Raw genomic sequence first — 16665 nt, 5'->3', positions numbered from 1 at the left:
AGACTTGTTGTTGTTGGAGACTTCAACATAGATCTATTGAGTAATCAAGCATCCAGTAGACATTTCATTTATATCATGAAAACATTTGGTCTTAGACTTACCATAACCTCTTACACCAGGGAGTTTAAGGGTTCAAAAACTGCAATCGACAATATCTTTACTAACATTGATCCTAGCTTGATAAATAGCAATTTGGTGATAACTGCGTTATCAGATGATCATGACCAGGAAGCTGTAATCGTCCTCCCAGCTAAGACCATACCTTTGCCTAAGTTTAGAATGATGCGAAGGATAACATCCTGCAATATCCAAACATTCAGGCATTTTCCAAAAAATGAAACATGGAGGAGTGTGTTTAAATCAGGGGACTTCAATGATAGATTTAATGAATTTACAAATCTAATTTCTTACTACTTTGAAGCAACTTTTCCTCTGACAAAGACAAGAATACACCCTCTTAATTCTTCTAAAAAGATCGTCACAAAGAGTCTCGAAATTCTAAGACTCAAGGATCAGCTACAGTTTTGGTATTCCTTTACGAAGGACTTAGAATCTTCACGTCCCTCCAGATTAGCATATAGAAAATTAAGGCGTTCCTATAAAAGTGCAATAAAGAAGTCTAAGTCGGATCAACTCCTGAGTAGGATCTCTGAATCAGCAAATAAGACAAAAACCATTTGGACTCTCATTAATGACACCAAGCCTTCCAGAAAAAAAAATACTGTTCTCCCCACTTTGCTTGATTCTGATGACAATGAAGTTAGGGATCATGTCAGGGTTGCCAACATGTTTAACAACTTCTTCTCGACTATTGGTCAATACCATGACACCAGTGGAAATATTTCTCATGGCCTCAGTCGACATGCGAGTCAACACAAACTACTACACTGCAATCTGTAACCAAGTCGTTGTTCTTGTCCCCCACCACAGAGCAAGAAGTATCGCGTGTGATTCTTGCTTTAAAACCTAAGCCTTCTTGTGGAAGTGATGGACTATCGTCTAAGCTTTTCAGGCAGATCCATGATTTAATTTCTTCCCCACTCGCTTATTTGATTAATTTATCTTTTTCAGTGGGTGAATTTCCTAATTCACAAAAACACGCTATAGTCCACCCTCTGTACAAGAGAGGAGCGTGGAACGTTTGTAGTAACTTCAGACCTATTTCGCTGGTTACAACTTTTTCTAAGATATTTGAGAGAATATTTCTGGATAGATTGTTGTCTTTTCTGGTGAGAAATGGAGTTCTTTCTGCAAGTCAGTTTGGTTTCATTAAAGGAAAATCAACCACTGACGCAGTTGACTCTGTTATTTCATTTTTGGCACAGGCTCTGGACTCGGGCAATTCAGCTATGGGATTGTTTTTCGACTTGACCAAGGTCTTTGATATGGTTAATCACAAAATTTTGCTAAAAAAAACTCCACCTACTTGGCATTAGAGGTGTATCGTACTGTTGGATTTCATCTTACCTACGTGGGAGGACGCAATCAGTTCAGCTTCCTTTTTTGGACAGCTATAGCTGTCAAAGAACAGCCTCGTCAAAACCATGTGAGGTAACAAGAGGAATCCCGCAGGGTTCAGTACTGGGACCAATCCTGTTCCTCTTGTTTGTGAATGACCTCCCAAACTGCATTTCTGGTCCCAATGCCAAAATTTGTCTTTTTGCAGACGATACATCCCTCACAGTGAAAGCCCCAAACCACTTGGACCTCATGACTCTGACTTCTGAAGAAACACAAAAAATATCCCAGTGGTTTCAGCATAACGAGCTCGTAGTAAATAACGAGAAAACGCAAATGATCAATTTTTCTATCAGAAGTTCTCAGGATTTGGAGCAAATTACATTCCGTTTGGGGGATGAAGAGATTTCATCTGGTAAGTCGCTAAAGTTTCTAGGCGTTCAGATTGACAATAAATTAAGCTTCCTCGATCATATTGAGCTCGTCTGTAGGAAACTAAGCTCGGGGATTTTTGTCATAAGAAACCTATCAAAGTTTGCTGATACCAGAGTGACCTTGGCTGCTTACTATGGGCTTATCTACCCCTTTCTCACATATGCTGTAGTCATTTGGGGATGTGAAAGTGTACATACAAAATTCGTTTTTAAACTCCAGAAAAGGGCGTTGAGAGCGGTTTTTGGGAAACCGTGTAGAACTTCTTGTAGGTCGCTTTTTAGGGAGGCAAAAGTTCTAACATTCCCATCAATTTATATCTTGTACTGCGTGACATTTGTTCACAAAAACCTCTACCTTTTCAAATCTAAAAATTCCCAACATCGTCACAATCTACGTCACTCCAATATGATTACCATGCCTGCCCATAAAACAAGTTTTTTGAAAAGACATTTATTAATCAGCGGCATTAAACTATATAATGCACTCACAGACTCTATGAAAACAAAAACAAGTCCTTCTTTTGAGAGGGAGGTCAAGCGGCATTTGGTACAGCGGGCTTATTACAGTGTCAGGGACTTTGTCAAGTGCTCTGGTCAGACTAGCTTATATTAAGCTTTATGTTAAGACTAGCCACCTATGTAAGCTTTAGTTTATTTTATTTTAGCATTGACAAAAACTTTAATGCTATTTTAATTAATCTGACATTTTTATATTTAATTTTATTAGGCTATTCTGAAAATCACTTAATGTAATTAATTAACTATTACATATTATTGTTGACGCTATTTTTCAGTGTTGTACTGTCTGACAATAAAGAATTTCTGATTTCTGAATTAGAAAAGCAAAAAATCCAGAAATAATTTATTGTTACAACTCTACAAAAGAAGGGTTGAATTGGACAAACAGAAAAATAAGGTGCTGAATTCTCTGCAACTTTTATAGAATGATTAATATCGTTTTGATTAATTCCCACACGACCTATGTGCATAAAAAGGCATCCGAAAGAGAGGTCCTCTTACAAGAAGATAAATTGCAAGGAACTCAACTGTGAGCGTCGTCGGCTTTGAATGTAACATCGTTTGCAAATGCCCAGCTTGAGCAAACCTCTTCGGTAAACCATTGCGAGAATTCAGTAGAACTAGCAGCTCATTCAACCCAGACCAGCAGTAAGGACGAAAAATATACAGCTTCCATCCTTAAAAAAACACCAGATGACAACCCACTGCTGTTCTTGAGTTATGTGTTGAAAGCATTTAGGACAATTGTGCACGGAATACACAATCTAGCGTAAGTTAATAAAAAAATGTGCCCAGTATTACATTTAAAAGTTTTGTAAACAATAAAGCTCATTTTTGTGAAAAAAAATTGTTACAAATATTTATGTCTTAAAGTAGTCTCCCAGGCAAAGCTGTACCGATAATGGAAGTTTTTGGAACCTTACCAATCTAGGGTTAAGTGGTTGCATCCAATATTGCATTATAATTTAATATCTAAGTAACCTAATGACTAACTGTCTAAAAAATAGTTTGCCCATAATATTGTCAGTTAAAATGTCTTAAAATGTTTGGGAAAAGTAGAAAACATACTTTTGAAAATTGAATGTCATCACTGCAAACCTATATTTCCTTACTTTTGAAACAAAGACAAGTTAACACGTTTACTGGGCCTCTATACTGAATGATCTTGTAATCTAACTGCACAGCACGCACACTATGCACCTACTGCAATAAATGTATTAAAACAGTTTTTTTGTGTTGTAAGATTTATAAAAACCCTTTTGTTTAAGTTACAGATTATTAAAACTCAAAACAAATAGATCCTGACTAGGAGGACCGTGTATAATTTACAGAGTACAATTAAAATGAAAATTAAAGCATACGAATTCGGCTCCATTGCCAATTAATATTTTAGAGATTAACGAGTAGAATAAACTAATAACAGAGCAAAACGCGCAGATGGAAGGGAGGGATTAATAATAATTAATTATAATAAATGGACAGAACTTTGAGAGAGACCGACATCATTCAAGTGTAATTACAAACAACGCATGGCTAACAGCTGAGCAGTGTGGTCGCTGAAAGTTTGACATGCTGCCAGGGTCAAGGAGAACATGAAAAACCTGAGTTTTTCCGTTAGAGGTGGTGATCGTAACAAGTTCAGCGTTATGGTGACTACTTTTAGAACAATAAGGAGGGTCTTTACTCTGAGAGATGCACGCCATGATGTCTGAAAGGGAGACCGTAGACCTTGAGGGTCATTAGGTGTAAAGTGAGATGTCTTCTCTGACATGTGGTGTAAGAGGCCTTAGAGTTATATTCAGATATAAAGCGTGTACCTGTGCATGAAACACAACAGTTATGGGCCTTCACTGTATTGTGACGTTCACGAGGTGTATGTTAAATGAATACAGAACAGGTGAATACACAGTGACCCGGTTGTTTACAAACAAAGCAGGAGGGGCTACCAGAGATTTCCGTCTAGCGAGAGCTCCGAGGGGCGGAATTGGTGAGCATTGTCACGTCTCTAGGAGAGAAATGGACCTTGTGGGGTGAGAGCGGTTTGGGCCTAGAACAGGAACCTTTGTTTTTATGAGGTATTGAGTGAAAATTAGCATTTTCAACTCAAGAGCATTCAGTGTTTAGTAACTGTATAATTTCCTGAGAAGAGTGGAGAGTGTGAACATCATCACATTCACTTAGTAAGTGTGGGCCGAGAGTTTTCAAGGTTTATGATGAACCTGTGATCAAGTTTTTGCAAGAGATGTGCAGAAAGGAGAGTGTTGTTTACAGTAATATCACACTGCAGGGCTTTAAGACCTTTGGTATGTTTGTAAAACGAGTTAATAAAATGTGCATTGGCATAATAGCTCCATCTGACACTCTAGTGTGGTCTAGTACGTGATTCAGATGTAGGGTAGTGAGGCATCTAGAGTTATGATAGCATTCACACAATAAGTTATACTATCAAGTAGTAAGGGGCAGTGAGATTTAGAGATTTCACTAAACTAATAAATAAATGTATTTATTTTCTCTTTCTGCCACAAAAACATACATAAAATATATGAAGAACTTACATGATTAAAAATCATAAACAATATAGTTATACTTGCCAAGACTGACTATATGTACTAAATGAACATGTTTTAGATTTAAAAAAAAATAAACATAACGTAACTTAAAAAATAACTTAACATAAATTTTTTCAGTCTCCTTACATATAATATTGTTATAAAAAAAACTTGTAAATATACTAGATTATATAAATATCAGAAGAGAAAATTTAGGGCCTCCAAGGCACGTGGCCTGTTCGGAGGTTCCAAATATTAAACATTAAACTTGTTTTACAGCGTCCAGATTGTGAAAGAATGAATATTTTATTTAAACTTTTTCGGCCAATTTTCTTCTTACTATCAGTGCTTCTTTTCTTTGTTGCATGATAAATTATTGAAACAAAAATAATAGAAAATATATATATATATATTTTTTTTTTTAGTTTACTGTATGTAAAAGAGCATCTAAGCGAAAAAGATGGAAAATATTTATGGTATACAAACATAAATGTTATTGCTGAATTTGAATCAGAAAGTCAATGTGTTCCAAAGTTAGCAGCCACTCTTTAAGTCTTTTCAAAAATGTGTCAATATTCAATAATTCTTTAATATTGCTTGGTAATTTGTTAAAAATTCTTGGTGCTATAAAATTTAATGTTCTTGTAAAAAATGTAGAATTTGGTTTAGGAACTGTAAATTGATTCCCGGATCTTAATTTTTGCTTATATTCTATTTTTTTTTTTTTGGCATATTACCACTCTTGCAAAAGAAAATTTTCAGAACTTTATAAACACAAAAATATATTTCAATGGTAAAATGTTCAAATCCAAAAAAAAGCGGACGCGAATGGACTGTCTTTCCTTTATTTAATATTAACCTTACTGCATGTTTTTGTTGAACATATATTGCATTCAGATAAGTATCGTATGTACTGCCCCAAAAGATAATTCCATAATCAATTCTGCTCTGTATCAATGAAAAATATAGCATACGCATAACTCTTTCATTACATAACTTCCTAAGAAAATAAAAATACCTTAAAATATTATTAATTTTGTTTTTTAAATGATTTATGTGAATTTTCCAATTAACCTCGCTATCAACAAAAATTCCTAAATACTTTATATGCGTTACTCTATCAACTACAGCACAACTATTCCCAATACATACAGTTTGAACATCTAGACACTTAGCACATTTGTAATAAACTTGATTTTCGAAGTTAATATCTTTTTTGAGGCTGAAATTTATATATTTAGTTTTTTCTACACTCAGCAGCATGTGATTCATAGTAAACCACCACTGAAGTGCTTCCAAATCATTTTCCATACTGGACCTTATACTGTTCCAACTAGATTCTGAATAGCAGAGAGCTGTGTCGTCAGCAAAAGAAGTTATTTTTCCTTGTAAACTACCATTGCATAAGTCATTTATGTAGACAATGAATAATATTGCTCCCAGGACAGATCCTTGGGGTACACCTTGCTTTATTATTCCAGAGTTACTTAATACAGAATTAACTCTTACACATTGCTTCCTATCTTCCAAGTAACTCTGAAACCATTTGTATGCAATTCCACGCACTCCACATTGATGTAATTTATCCAATAAAATTTTATGATTCACAGTGTCAAAAGCTTTTGTTATATCGAGGAAAAGACCACTAATACATTTACCCTCATTCACATCTGTCTTGAAATGCAACAGTGCACTCTCTGTATTCATACCAGATCTAAATCCAAATTGATTATTACTAAAAAAATCAGTCATTTCAAAAAATTTTAACAATTTTTGTTTCATTAGTTTTTCAAAAATCTTTGAGAAGCATGAAAGCAAAGATATAGGACAATAATTACTGCTGTTCAAATCAGAACCTTTTTTAAATATTGGTATTACTACTGCATTTTTTAACTGCGTTGGAAAGACTCCACTGTTGAAACTCAAATTAATTATGTACAACAAGACATCCATGATTTTGGGATAGATATTCTTAATCGTGAAGGAACTAATTCCATCCAGACCCGGTGAAGTATTATTTTTAAGTGATTTAATAACGCTCACCAGCTCATGTGGTAGAACTGAATCAATAAAAATTGAATTTACTTGGTATACTTTTGTAAAGGAATTTTTATAATGCAGTAGAGGAAAATTTTTTTAATTGAGGATCGTTTAAGTTTAGTTTACTCACTATATTTAAAAAGTAATCATTAAAATAGTTTGCAACAGAAAATGGATCAGAAATCAATGTGTGATTTATGTCTAGTGTTATAGTCTGTTTTATTTGTTTAGCTTGACCAGTCACTTCTTTCAAAACTTTCCAAGTGCCCTTGGAATTTCTATTGCAATTTTCAAACTTTCGTTTATAAAAATTATTTTTTTGTTCTTTTATGTATGTATGAAGTCTATTTCTAAATTTTAAGTAATATAGTTTCAATTTGGTATTGTTTGGGTGGTTCTTAACCAGTTTAAAAATATGGTTCCTTCTCTTAATTTTTGAACAAATAAAATTAGTAATCCACGGTTTCTTTAATTTATATTGATTTATCTGTCGTAATTCCACTCTACTTTGTATTAAGAAACTTTGTAAAGTTCCCACAAACTCATCAAACGCCAAAGACGCATTTGCCTGATTATAGACAAGAGACCAGTCTGCGCTATCCAACAGCTGATCGAGCCGAGTGTAATCAGTGCGGTAGCGGGGCAAGGACAGCAAAGGCTTGCCACCCTCTCCCCGCGCACCGCACACCTGCACGCTCACACAGACCATGGAGTGGTCTGTGATGTCCGCGTGCATCACAGACGCGTCTACAATAATCCTGTTCTTACTGGATACTCTCATATAAGCATGATCGATGCAACTTTCAGACTGTTCTGTAATTCATGTTGGCTCCCGTATTAAACTCTCAAACCCGTTTACAGCCATCAGAGTTTTATAACTATCTACAGACGCACAGACATTGTCCAATAAATTTATATTAATGTCTCCAATAAGTAAAAAGTTTGCAATATTTTTAAAATTACAATTTGACTTATTAAATTGGTTCCTCAACTCATCGATGAAAATATCAGCTGCATTAAACACAAACCTATATACAGCAAGTAAATAAAATGTTTCTTTACAAAAAACAAAAGATATCAATAACGCATCTGCCGATTGTAACTCAAATTGGATACAATTTACATTGTTGATTAAATCGTTAATATAAACCGCCACACCTCCAGCTCTATAATTATCATTACATTGAGTTATTAAATTATAATTTGGTATTTTATAAAATTCAACTTCGTTTGTACTTATCCATGTTTCTGATAAGATGATAATATCAGGAAAGATACAATTTGCCTGCAATTCAGAAATGAAAATATCAAAATTCTGTCTCATACTTCTAACATTTTGATGAACAACTAAAATTTTATCGTTCATTAACTGAAGAAAACAATAAAAAAAGACATTTTTATCTATACATTTTAAGAAAAATTAAATTAAAACAAAACTCATAGGTATAATTGCTACATAAAATCTATAAAGTAATAATTAAGTATTTCACAAACACTTATCTATAACTGTATCAAAATATACATGTCATAAATCCTTGCACATTATCATACTGTTCAATTAAGCAGTTAAATGAAAATTTTATTATTTATTTACAAAAATCTACACAATCTTTTAATATGATTGCATTATACTTTATTATAAGATAAAAATAATTCATATTTCTATATAAAATATTTGTTAAGTGTTATGCAAATACATATGAATAAATATATAGCCAAAATAAATATTTGTTCCACATATAGTAATGTAAAAATATATATAAACAAAAAATTATATACAAAGATAAATAAAAATTATAAGTATACTTCTTTCGTTTTTAGGCAAATAAAAATTACAGTTTACTTAAGTCAGCTTGGCAAGTCACCTGAATTACATTGGTTCCATCGTCTTTCCTTAAGAAGATTTTGCCGCCCCTCACCCAGAGGTGCTTGAAGTTCTTTTCCTTCTTGATCTGCCGCGCCGCCCCCAGTAGCCGCCTCCTCGCCGGTGTCAGGGCCTCATTGACGTACACCATTTGGTCCATGGGCATGTTCATGTGTCTGGTAGATAGGTTTCGCTTGACACGACGCTTCCTCATGAACTCCTCCTTGTCCATGCGCCTAACAAACTTGACAATGATGCCAGGCGGGGGGCCGCTGTGACCGACTTTGCTACCAAGACGATGACAGGCGTCAATCATGGAGTCCGTAACGGTTAAGTCCAGAGCTTTTTCCCACTTCCTTCACAACGCTGACGACGTCTTCGTTTGGCTGCACCGGAATTCCCTGTATTTCTATGGTATTTGCCCTGGAGTATTGTTCCATATCATCAATCCTCTGTTCAAGATCAGCGACCTTCTTATTTAAACTTTTGTTTTCTTGCATCAATTCATCAATTATTTTTAAGCATTTTTCCATAGACAAATTTTGCTGCTTCATAATTTTTGTATTTTCTTCAATTTTTTCAGTTAAGAATTCATAGGATTTGTTAAAATTTTTTTCTTGGGTTTTTTGGCCTTCAGCTATTTCCTCGATTTTTTTCATTATATCTTCGAGTGAAAGTTTCCCTTTCTGAGCTGCGGAGTCAAACCTCAAGCTCTTTCTTCGTGTTTCACTACACGGCTGACACCTCCAAGTTAGTCCATCGGCGGTGATGCAGTCGAGATCAGCCTTGTTCATCCGCATGCAGGTTCCATGAAACTCTTTGGAACAAACATTACATACAAGCTTGAGTTGTTTCGAAGTAATAGACTTTGTACAAACATCACAATTGGCCATTTTTAATATATATAGAAAAGGTATTTTAAATTTGAAATAAGTAAAATTTAGATTGACCAAACTGCCAAGATAAAAACCCACAAAACACAAAACAGAAGCACAAATTTATAATGAAAAACACACGAGCTCAACGCGAACTTAAAACGCTGTATAGATTAGGCCGGAGCACTATCGCTTGTCGATCCGTCTTATCTGAGCGGCTTGACCGTCTTAACTGAGAGGCTTGTGCAGACAAGAGATACTGAAACTTAGTTACATTGTGAACTAGAGCTCCGGTGGATAGTAGAGTTGTCAATTAATAAACTAGATCCATTGTTGTGGGGATCTGTAAGTGTTTTAAGTCTGATTTAGGGAGTTTTTACATTAGAACTAAATGTGACAGGCAGCTCATGAACGTGTATGAGTAGAGAAGGAGATTAAGCAATAGGCTCTATGAGAACTTCGCTAACGCTCGAGGTTTGCATGTATACATCATTAATATAATCCACATCCTGCGAGAGTGCTGCTGCACGTCTGCAGTTTTATTCAATCCTAAAAGTCTTGCGTACATGGCCTCAAAGTCACTGTGCCTCTTAGAGATTTCCGAATTGTAGGTCTAGAGAGTGCAAAATTGAACTTGAGTAAGAGTGGGTGAGGTGATACTTCAATTTTCGATATAACTTTGCTAATTTTAGTAAGCCATGCTTTGATAGAGTCATTCGACTTATGATAAGATTACAGTTTTAGTTCATGAGGCATGTTCAACGGCTTATAACCCTTTCAGGGCCAGGACCAAATATGAGATGTTGCAAAATTTTTTCACATATCATATCCGCTTGTGACTAGTCAAAGGTGCCAGGCTAAATTGGCGATTTTGCAGTCTCTTAGATAAAAATTTATAACTTTTCATAAAAATTAGAGAATGACCTAAAAGTTGCACCAAATTATTCGTATAGATGTATACTATCTACAAAATATAGATATATATATATATGTAGTTTTAAGTAATTAAAAAAAAATAATGTTTTAATAGATTACATAAAAAAAATTTTATTTTTTTATTTTTTTTGTAAATAACTCAAAAAGGAAAAATAATTTTAATGTGGGAACCTATTTTATTATATTGTACATTTAAAAAGGAACAACCATACAAAATTTTGTGTTATTTTCTCTCATAAATAAATTTTTTATGACATATTTTGTATAAATATGCATAATTGTACTTCACAACAAGTGATAAAGCAACTGACTCTTAGACTGCAAGAAACTTAAAATAAATATTCACATTATGGACCTACCGGTAAACAGATGATTGTAGGATCCATAAACAGTTTCAATACAGTTAAAAACACTATTTACCAAGAAATATTTACACAATTTTATTTGAAATTTATTTACACTTTTTCTATTTACAAATATGCAACTTACAATTTTACTCCCGTGAGATCGCAAATTGTCAGTTATTGTAACTACTACACACAATAGCTAAGCACGTAACTACTAACACTACTAATATTTACAACCACAAAATAAAATAATGAAGAAGAATCCAGCATACAATAGTATGATTACACTAAAGCATAAAGAATTAACAACAATAGATCGAGTCAGCTGATAATGTCACGTGACAATTACGAAATAAAAATGCATAGACCTCCAATATAAAAATGATATCATATTAATTATCTAAAAATATACCAGGGAATAAAAAAACATAAAACTTTAATCATTTGACGTCGTATTTATTTAAGAAAACAACGAATATCAAGGCAACTATATATTGCCGCCTGGCGCTTTTCGCGTATGTCACCGATGGCAATATATTGCCACCTGGCACTTTTTAGACGCGATCTATGGCGGCAATATATTACCGCCTGGCCCGGAAAGGGTTAATACAATAAAACACAATAAAGAAAATTAACACTAAACAAGATAATATATACACTGTATAAGGCAGGCCGGTATATCTATCACAAACAATGAATAAATTCTAATTATTTAAAAATTCATAAAAAATAAAAAATTACAAGAAGTTTACAAAATAGAAAAATATGTCTAATTAGTAGGCTTAAAAAGAGTTGAAATTGCTTTAAGATTGAGTTCAGCATACCTAGTTGTGCAGCAAAATATCATTGAGTTAATTAGCCTCAATAGTAGACATGAGTAGCATTAAGAGATAAGTGTTACAAATAGAGAGACTAAGTAGCCTTTAATAAACTATTGATAAATTAAACTATTAGTGAATATGATCTAATTAAATAGGTTTCAATACTTCAGAGTATTTACATCTAATTTAAACCGAGAAATGTAAAGATCTAATAGTTTATTCAATTTGTCCTAATTACAGAACAATAAATTATTTTAAATCTTTAAAAAAATCAGAGTATATGTTTGAGGTGATAAATTTTGTAGCCTATTAAAACAAGTGCATCATCAGAGTGAGTGGAAGAGATAATAAATTCATTTCATAGTAACCTGGGCACGTGAAAATATAAATATTCGCTAGCTGAGCCTGTCATAGCACAGAAAGCAGTCCGAGCACTCACTTTAACCTTGCTACCATCATCAGAGTGAGTGGAAGATATAATAAGTTCATTTCACGGCAACCTGGGCATGTGAAAATATAAATATTCGCTAGCTGAGCCTGTCATAGCACAGAAAGCAGTCCAAACACTCACTTTAACCTTGCTACCATCATCAGAGTGATTAGGAAAGATCATAAGTTCACCTCATAGCAGCCTGAGCACGTGAAAATATAAATATTCCCTGGCTGAGCCTGTTATAGCACAGAAAGCAGTCAGAGCACTCACTTTAACCTTGCTACCCCATCGTCAGAGTGAGTAGGAAAGATCATAAGTTCACCTTGTAGCAGCCTGAGCACGTGAAAATATAAATATTCCGAGGACTTACTTTTACCTTGCCTACCCCATCATCAGAGCAAGTGAATGGGTTATCTGTTTTGTAGCTAATACAGTCAAAGCTATCACTAATGTCTTTAATGGAAATATAAATTTTTCAATAGACTTTTATTCACTTATTTTTAAATTATTAATTTGTACCTATTTGTATGTGTTTTTTGATACAAAAGTGATTAATATCTAGTGATTTAGGTTTCTGTATTTCTTGTGGGTTTTTGACATGGATTTTAACACAGACATAAGATAACGACAGGAAACTCTAGTATTTTGGGCATAACACTCGTAATTTCTCTTGTTTTTTTATTATTATTACTTAAACAAATAAGCACTTAAATATAATATTGTTAATACATTTTTATTATGTTGTTTGTACTTACTTGTATGTGGGATTAAAGACTAGATTTGTACGATTTTAGATTTTTATCTGTAATTTATCTTTTAGAGAGTAAATGATTTCCAAAAACTAACAAATGTTTAATGTCAGAACAACAAGGTGGCTAGACAGATGTTTGGCAGCCCACGAGAATCCAGAATCACAGAACATTTTTCCCGATCGTGCAGGGAGTGTTGGATAAACAACTGCGGGTTGAGAGCGCAAAACAACAGATGCAACGGAATGTCAGAGGTTTTGCCATTGGTGGGTTAAGGTGAGCAGTTTAGTTTATGCATAATTTACTATCATTTAGGCCTAACCTTGTTTAACACAATAAAGAAAAATATTTAAAATGAAATTGAATAATCTTAGTTCTTAGGATTAGGCGACATTTGCCATAACTTAAATTTAAATCTTCCATTGCTTTGCTTTCATAATTAAATTCTTGACAGATGTCAACACCACTGTGGACTAATATATCAAAATCTACAAAGAGTTTTGGTTTAACATCTGTTGGTTGAAAATGGCTTTCCATAGCACGGCCAAAATATTTCAAGAATTTAATTATGTGGTCAAATGTTTCAACACTGTGAATCAGAAGACTTTAATGTTACAAATGTAATAACCCCACAAAAACAACTGTATAAATGTGAATTTTAAGTAAATACATAAATAAATAACAAAAATGTTAACTACAAAATATTTAGTAAAATTAATAAGCATCTCAGAACACTGTTTTTTTCTGTAGATTTTTAATAGAGTAGTGAGTTTTTTTAGTTTAAATCCTATTATAATGTAACAACATGATGTACCGAGCCGGCCAATGAAGTTAGTCAAGATATTTATAAGAATTGTTAATTACATGTTTCGTAAATGTTTTAACCAGAATACTTTTAGTTTTTTCTCTCTGTTCTTAAATAATATAGATGTGAATTTTTGTAAAGTTTAAGTGGCTGCAAAAACGAAATAGCCAACAAACTTAGCCAAGATATTTAAAAAAAACCAATTTTCGTACCAAGTTTCAACTTGTTTGGGACAGTTATTGTTTCCACAAGCCACATTATTTATAAACTATTACACAGGGGTGATTTTGGGCTCTAAGGGTTGTGTTTGATGAATGTACACATAAATGTTTGGTAAGTTCTATCATAAGAACAATTGTTACAAAATGTAACTAAAATCTCTATGTACCGAAACCATTTGCAAAGAAAATGTTGATAGTAAAGGAGAAAGCAGGTTATAATTGTTTCTACCTACATGTTGTTGAGCACAAAGTACTGCAATTGCTCTTCTCTTTTGAAAAAAAGCCAGTCCCATTTTAACTTGACTTTGTTGACACTATATCTGTACAATATCAGTATTTTGTGCTAAGTCATGCAAGGCAATGTGCGGAGGAATAATTGGATGTATGATTACAAATTGTTAAATTAAGGATGCCTTTAAAGAAAGAAAGGGGTTAAGTAATCTTCGATATCAATAATCTTTCACAAAAAAAACAAATGTTTCAGTTTAAATTAAATGTTAAAATCTTATCCTGGAGACTTTTTGAATATTGCATATACTTTATATTTGAAAGAATATAATTTTTAATTCAAGTTCAAATATACTATTTATAAGTCTGGACTATATTACATTCATCAAGTACCTAGTGTAATTTTTTAATTGAGTCGATAACCCAGAATTTGGACAATTTCTATTAAACTACCATTCATAAGACAATTTTAATTATTATTAGTCCATGCATTCTATTTTAAGCAACAAATATGTCAACACTCATTTTAATTTTATACCTCAACATTTACACTTAAACCTGTACCCATAAAAAAAAATAGCTACGTCCCAAATTTATTTAGAACTTCATCATTTGAGGTTTCAAAACTTGAATTTTAGAAACACAAAATATTCAACGTACGACAAATGACACTTACAAAGTGATTGTCTGCAAATAATTTGAACTCCATTTGACGCATCAGCTGGCACCACTAGCTTGGGGCTACATTTAAAATTTAGAAAGATAACATATCTTTATTCGACCCATGTCAAATTGTCAAACCAAAAAATATAAACAGTTATGAAAGGCGAACAAAATTTAAATATCAACTGAGTTTTGTAATCTAAATTTAAACATTCTGTTGCAATTTATAACTTCTTGGTGTATTAAAAAAAGAGTTAGGAAATAGCCTTATAGTTAAAATTAACACTAAAACAACTTACTGGAAGCTTAAAAGGTGCATAATGCATGTAATATAATTAATTTTACATCAAAATATAATTAGTTTAATTTTTTAGATTTTTTTCTTATTGGCTAGTATTCTTACAATTTCTTTTAATTTTTAACTTACATATTTTAAGATGTGAGTCGGTTAAAAGTGTAGTTATAAATATTTTAACAGATAAGCATTTCATGCAAATTTTATTTATTTTGCATAAACCGATAATAAATAACTAATGCTGTAAGTACTTATACACATACAAAAGGCAAGTCACCTTCAATGATAGTCCCGAATTAGGGTGCTAATTTGTGTGTTTGTTGGAAGATATGTGTTATCACATCATACTACTTGTTGTTCTGTTGATTGGTAATAGACTAGTTTCTCTTGAAGCCAACACTTCAGTAGTATTTCCAAATGGCAAAAGTTTATATATGCTTACAATATATTATTTTTACCCAAATATTTGTATATACACCACATATTTTACTTCTGATTAAATTTAATCATATTAAAATGGTGATAAAAATAAGAAAACAAATGTTTTTAATTTTTTTCATACGAGCTATGTTATATGATTTTTTGTATATGCTGTGTACAATTCACATTGTGTTTAGTTGTAATTGTAACATTATTAACCTAACAGTGTTTTTAAAAGGTATTTAAGTCAGTTCAATGTTTTATTTTTCTGGACTTGTGGAATGGAAATAATGTGCACTGTATATTGATAAAAGAAAGAATTTTCCTTTCCTTTAGTGACATCATAAAAAATTAAGCATTAAACATATATAATTTAAATTGATGTACAATAATTGAACACCAAACAAAAATAAGCAACTGATATGATGCCTCAGAGTTTAAATTTTGTGCTTACATGATCACAGTTTTTACCTAGCTTGATTACTTTATGTCAGCACCTGAGTGTATGTTAATGTTACAATGGCAGTGGAGGAGAGGCTAAGGATGACTTCTGGCGCATGGTCCACCTGTCTACTACCCAGTTGCCACGTGACAAGCCACGCTACGTCATGGGTGTGGGATTTGCAGTGGACTTGGTGGTGTGTGTAGCACTGGGAGCAGACATGTTCGACTGTGTCTTCCCTACGAGATAAACCGCTGTAAAGAAATTTGTGTTTGCTTAGTTATTAGCTTTAATCTATAATTTACATCATATTTTTGAAGTGAAAACTTCTTTAGGCGCGTTGAGCGTTTTGGTAGAGGGTAAAATCCTCGGTTCGCGTCACCGACATGCTAATGATACTAACGTGCATTAAAAAGTCCAGTCTCGCTGTGTTTTTTAAACCGTGGACTTGGCCGCGGACTACTAACCTGCATGAAAAAGTCAGTCTCGCTGTGTTTAAAACTGTCCCGGCGGAGTATGAAAACAGACTGCGAAAATCAGTGACCTTTACGGGCTTCCTCTCGCGA

The 16665-nt window shown here is 33.2% G+C and overlaps 1 protein-coding gene across 1 annotated transcript in view; it reads left to right on the top strand.

The window, feature by feature from the left end:
- LOC124372221 (queuine tRNA-ribosyltransferase catalytic subunit-like) overlaps positions 1–16349 on the top strand; it is a 29007-nt gene extending 12658 nt beyond the window's left edge. Inside the window, 3 exon segments of the mRNA XM_046830594.1 lie at positions 13139–13199; positions 13201–13301; positions 16184–16349. Coding sequence (XP_046686550.1) covers positions 13139–13199; positions 13201–13301; positions 16184–16349 — 328 coding nt within the window.
- Positions 16350–16665: the final 316 nt, after the last annotated feature.

This window comes from Homalodisca vitripennis, unplaced genomic scaffold, assembly GCF_021130785.1.
Source record: "Homalodisca vitripennis isolate AUS2020 unplaced genomic scaffold, UT_GWSS_2.1 ScUCBcl_2767;HRSCAF=7842, whole genome shotgun sequence".
In the NCBI taxonomy this organism is placed as follows: domain Eukaryota; kingdom Metazoa; phylum Arthropoda; class Insecta; order Hemiptera; family Cicadellidae; genus Homalodisca; species Homalodisca vitripennis.
Note: the sequence above shows the minus strand (reverse complement) of the source record. Positions and strands in the feature narration are given on the sequence as shown.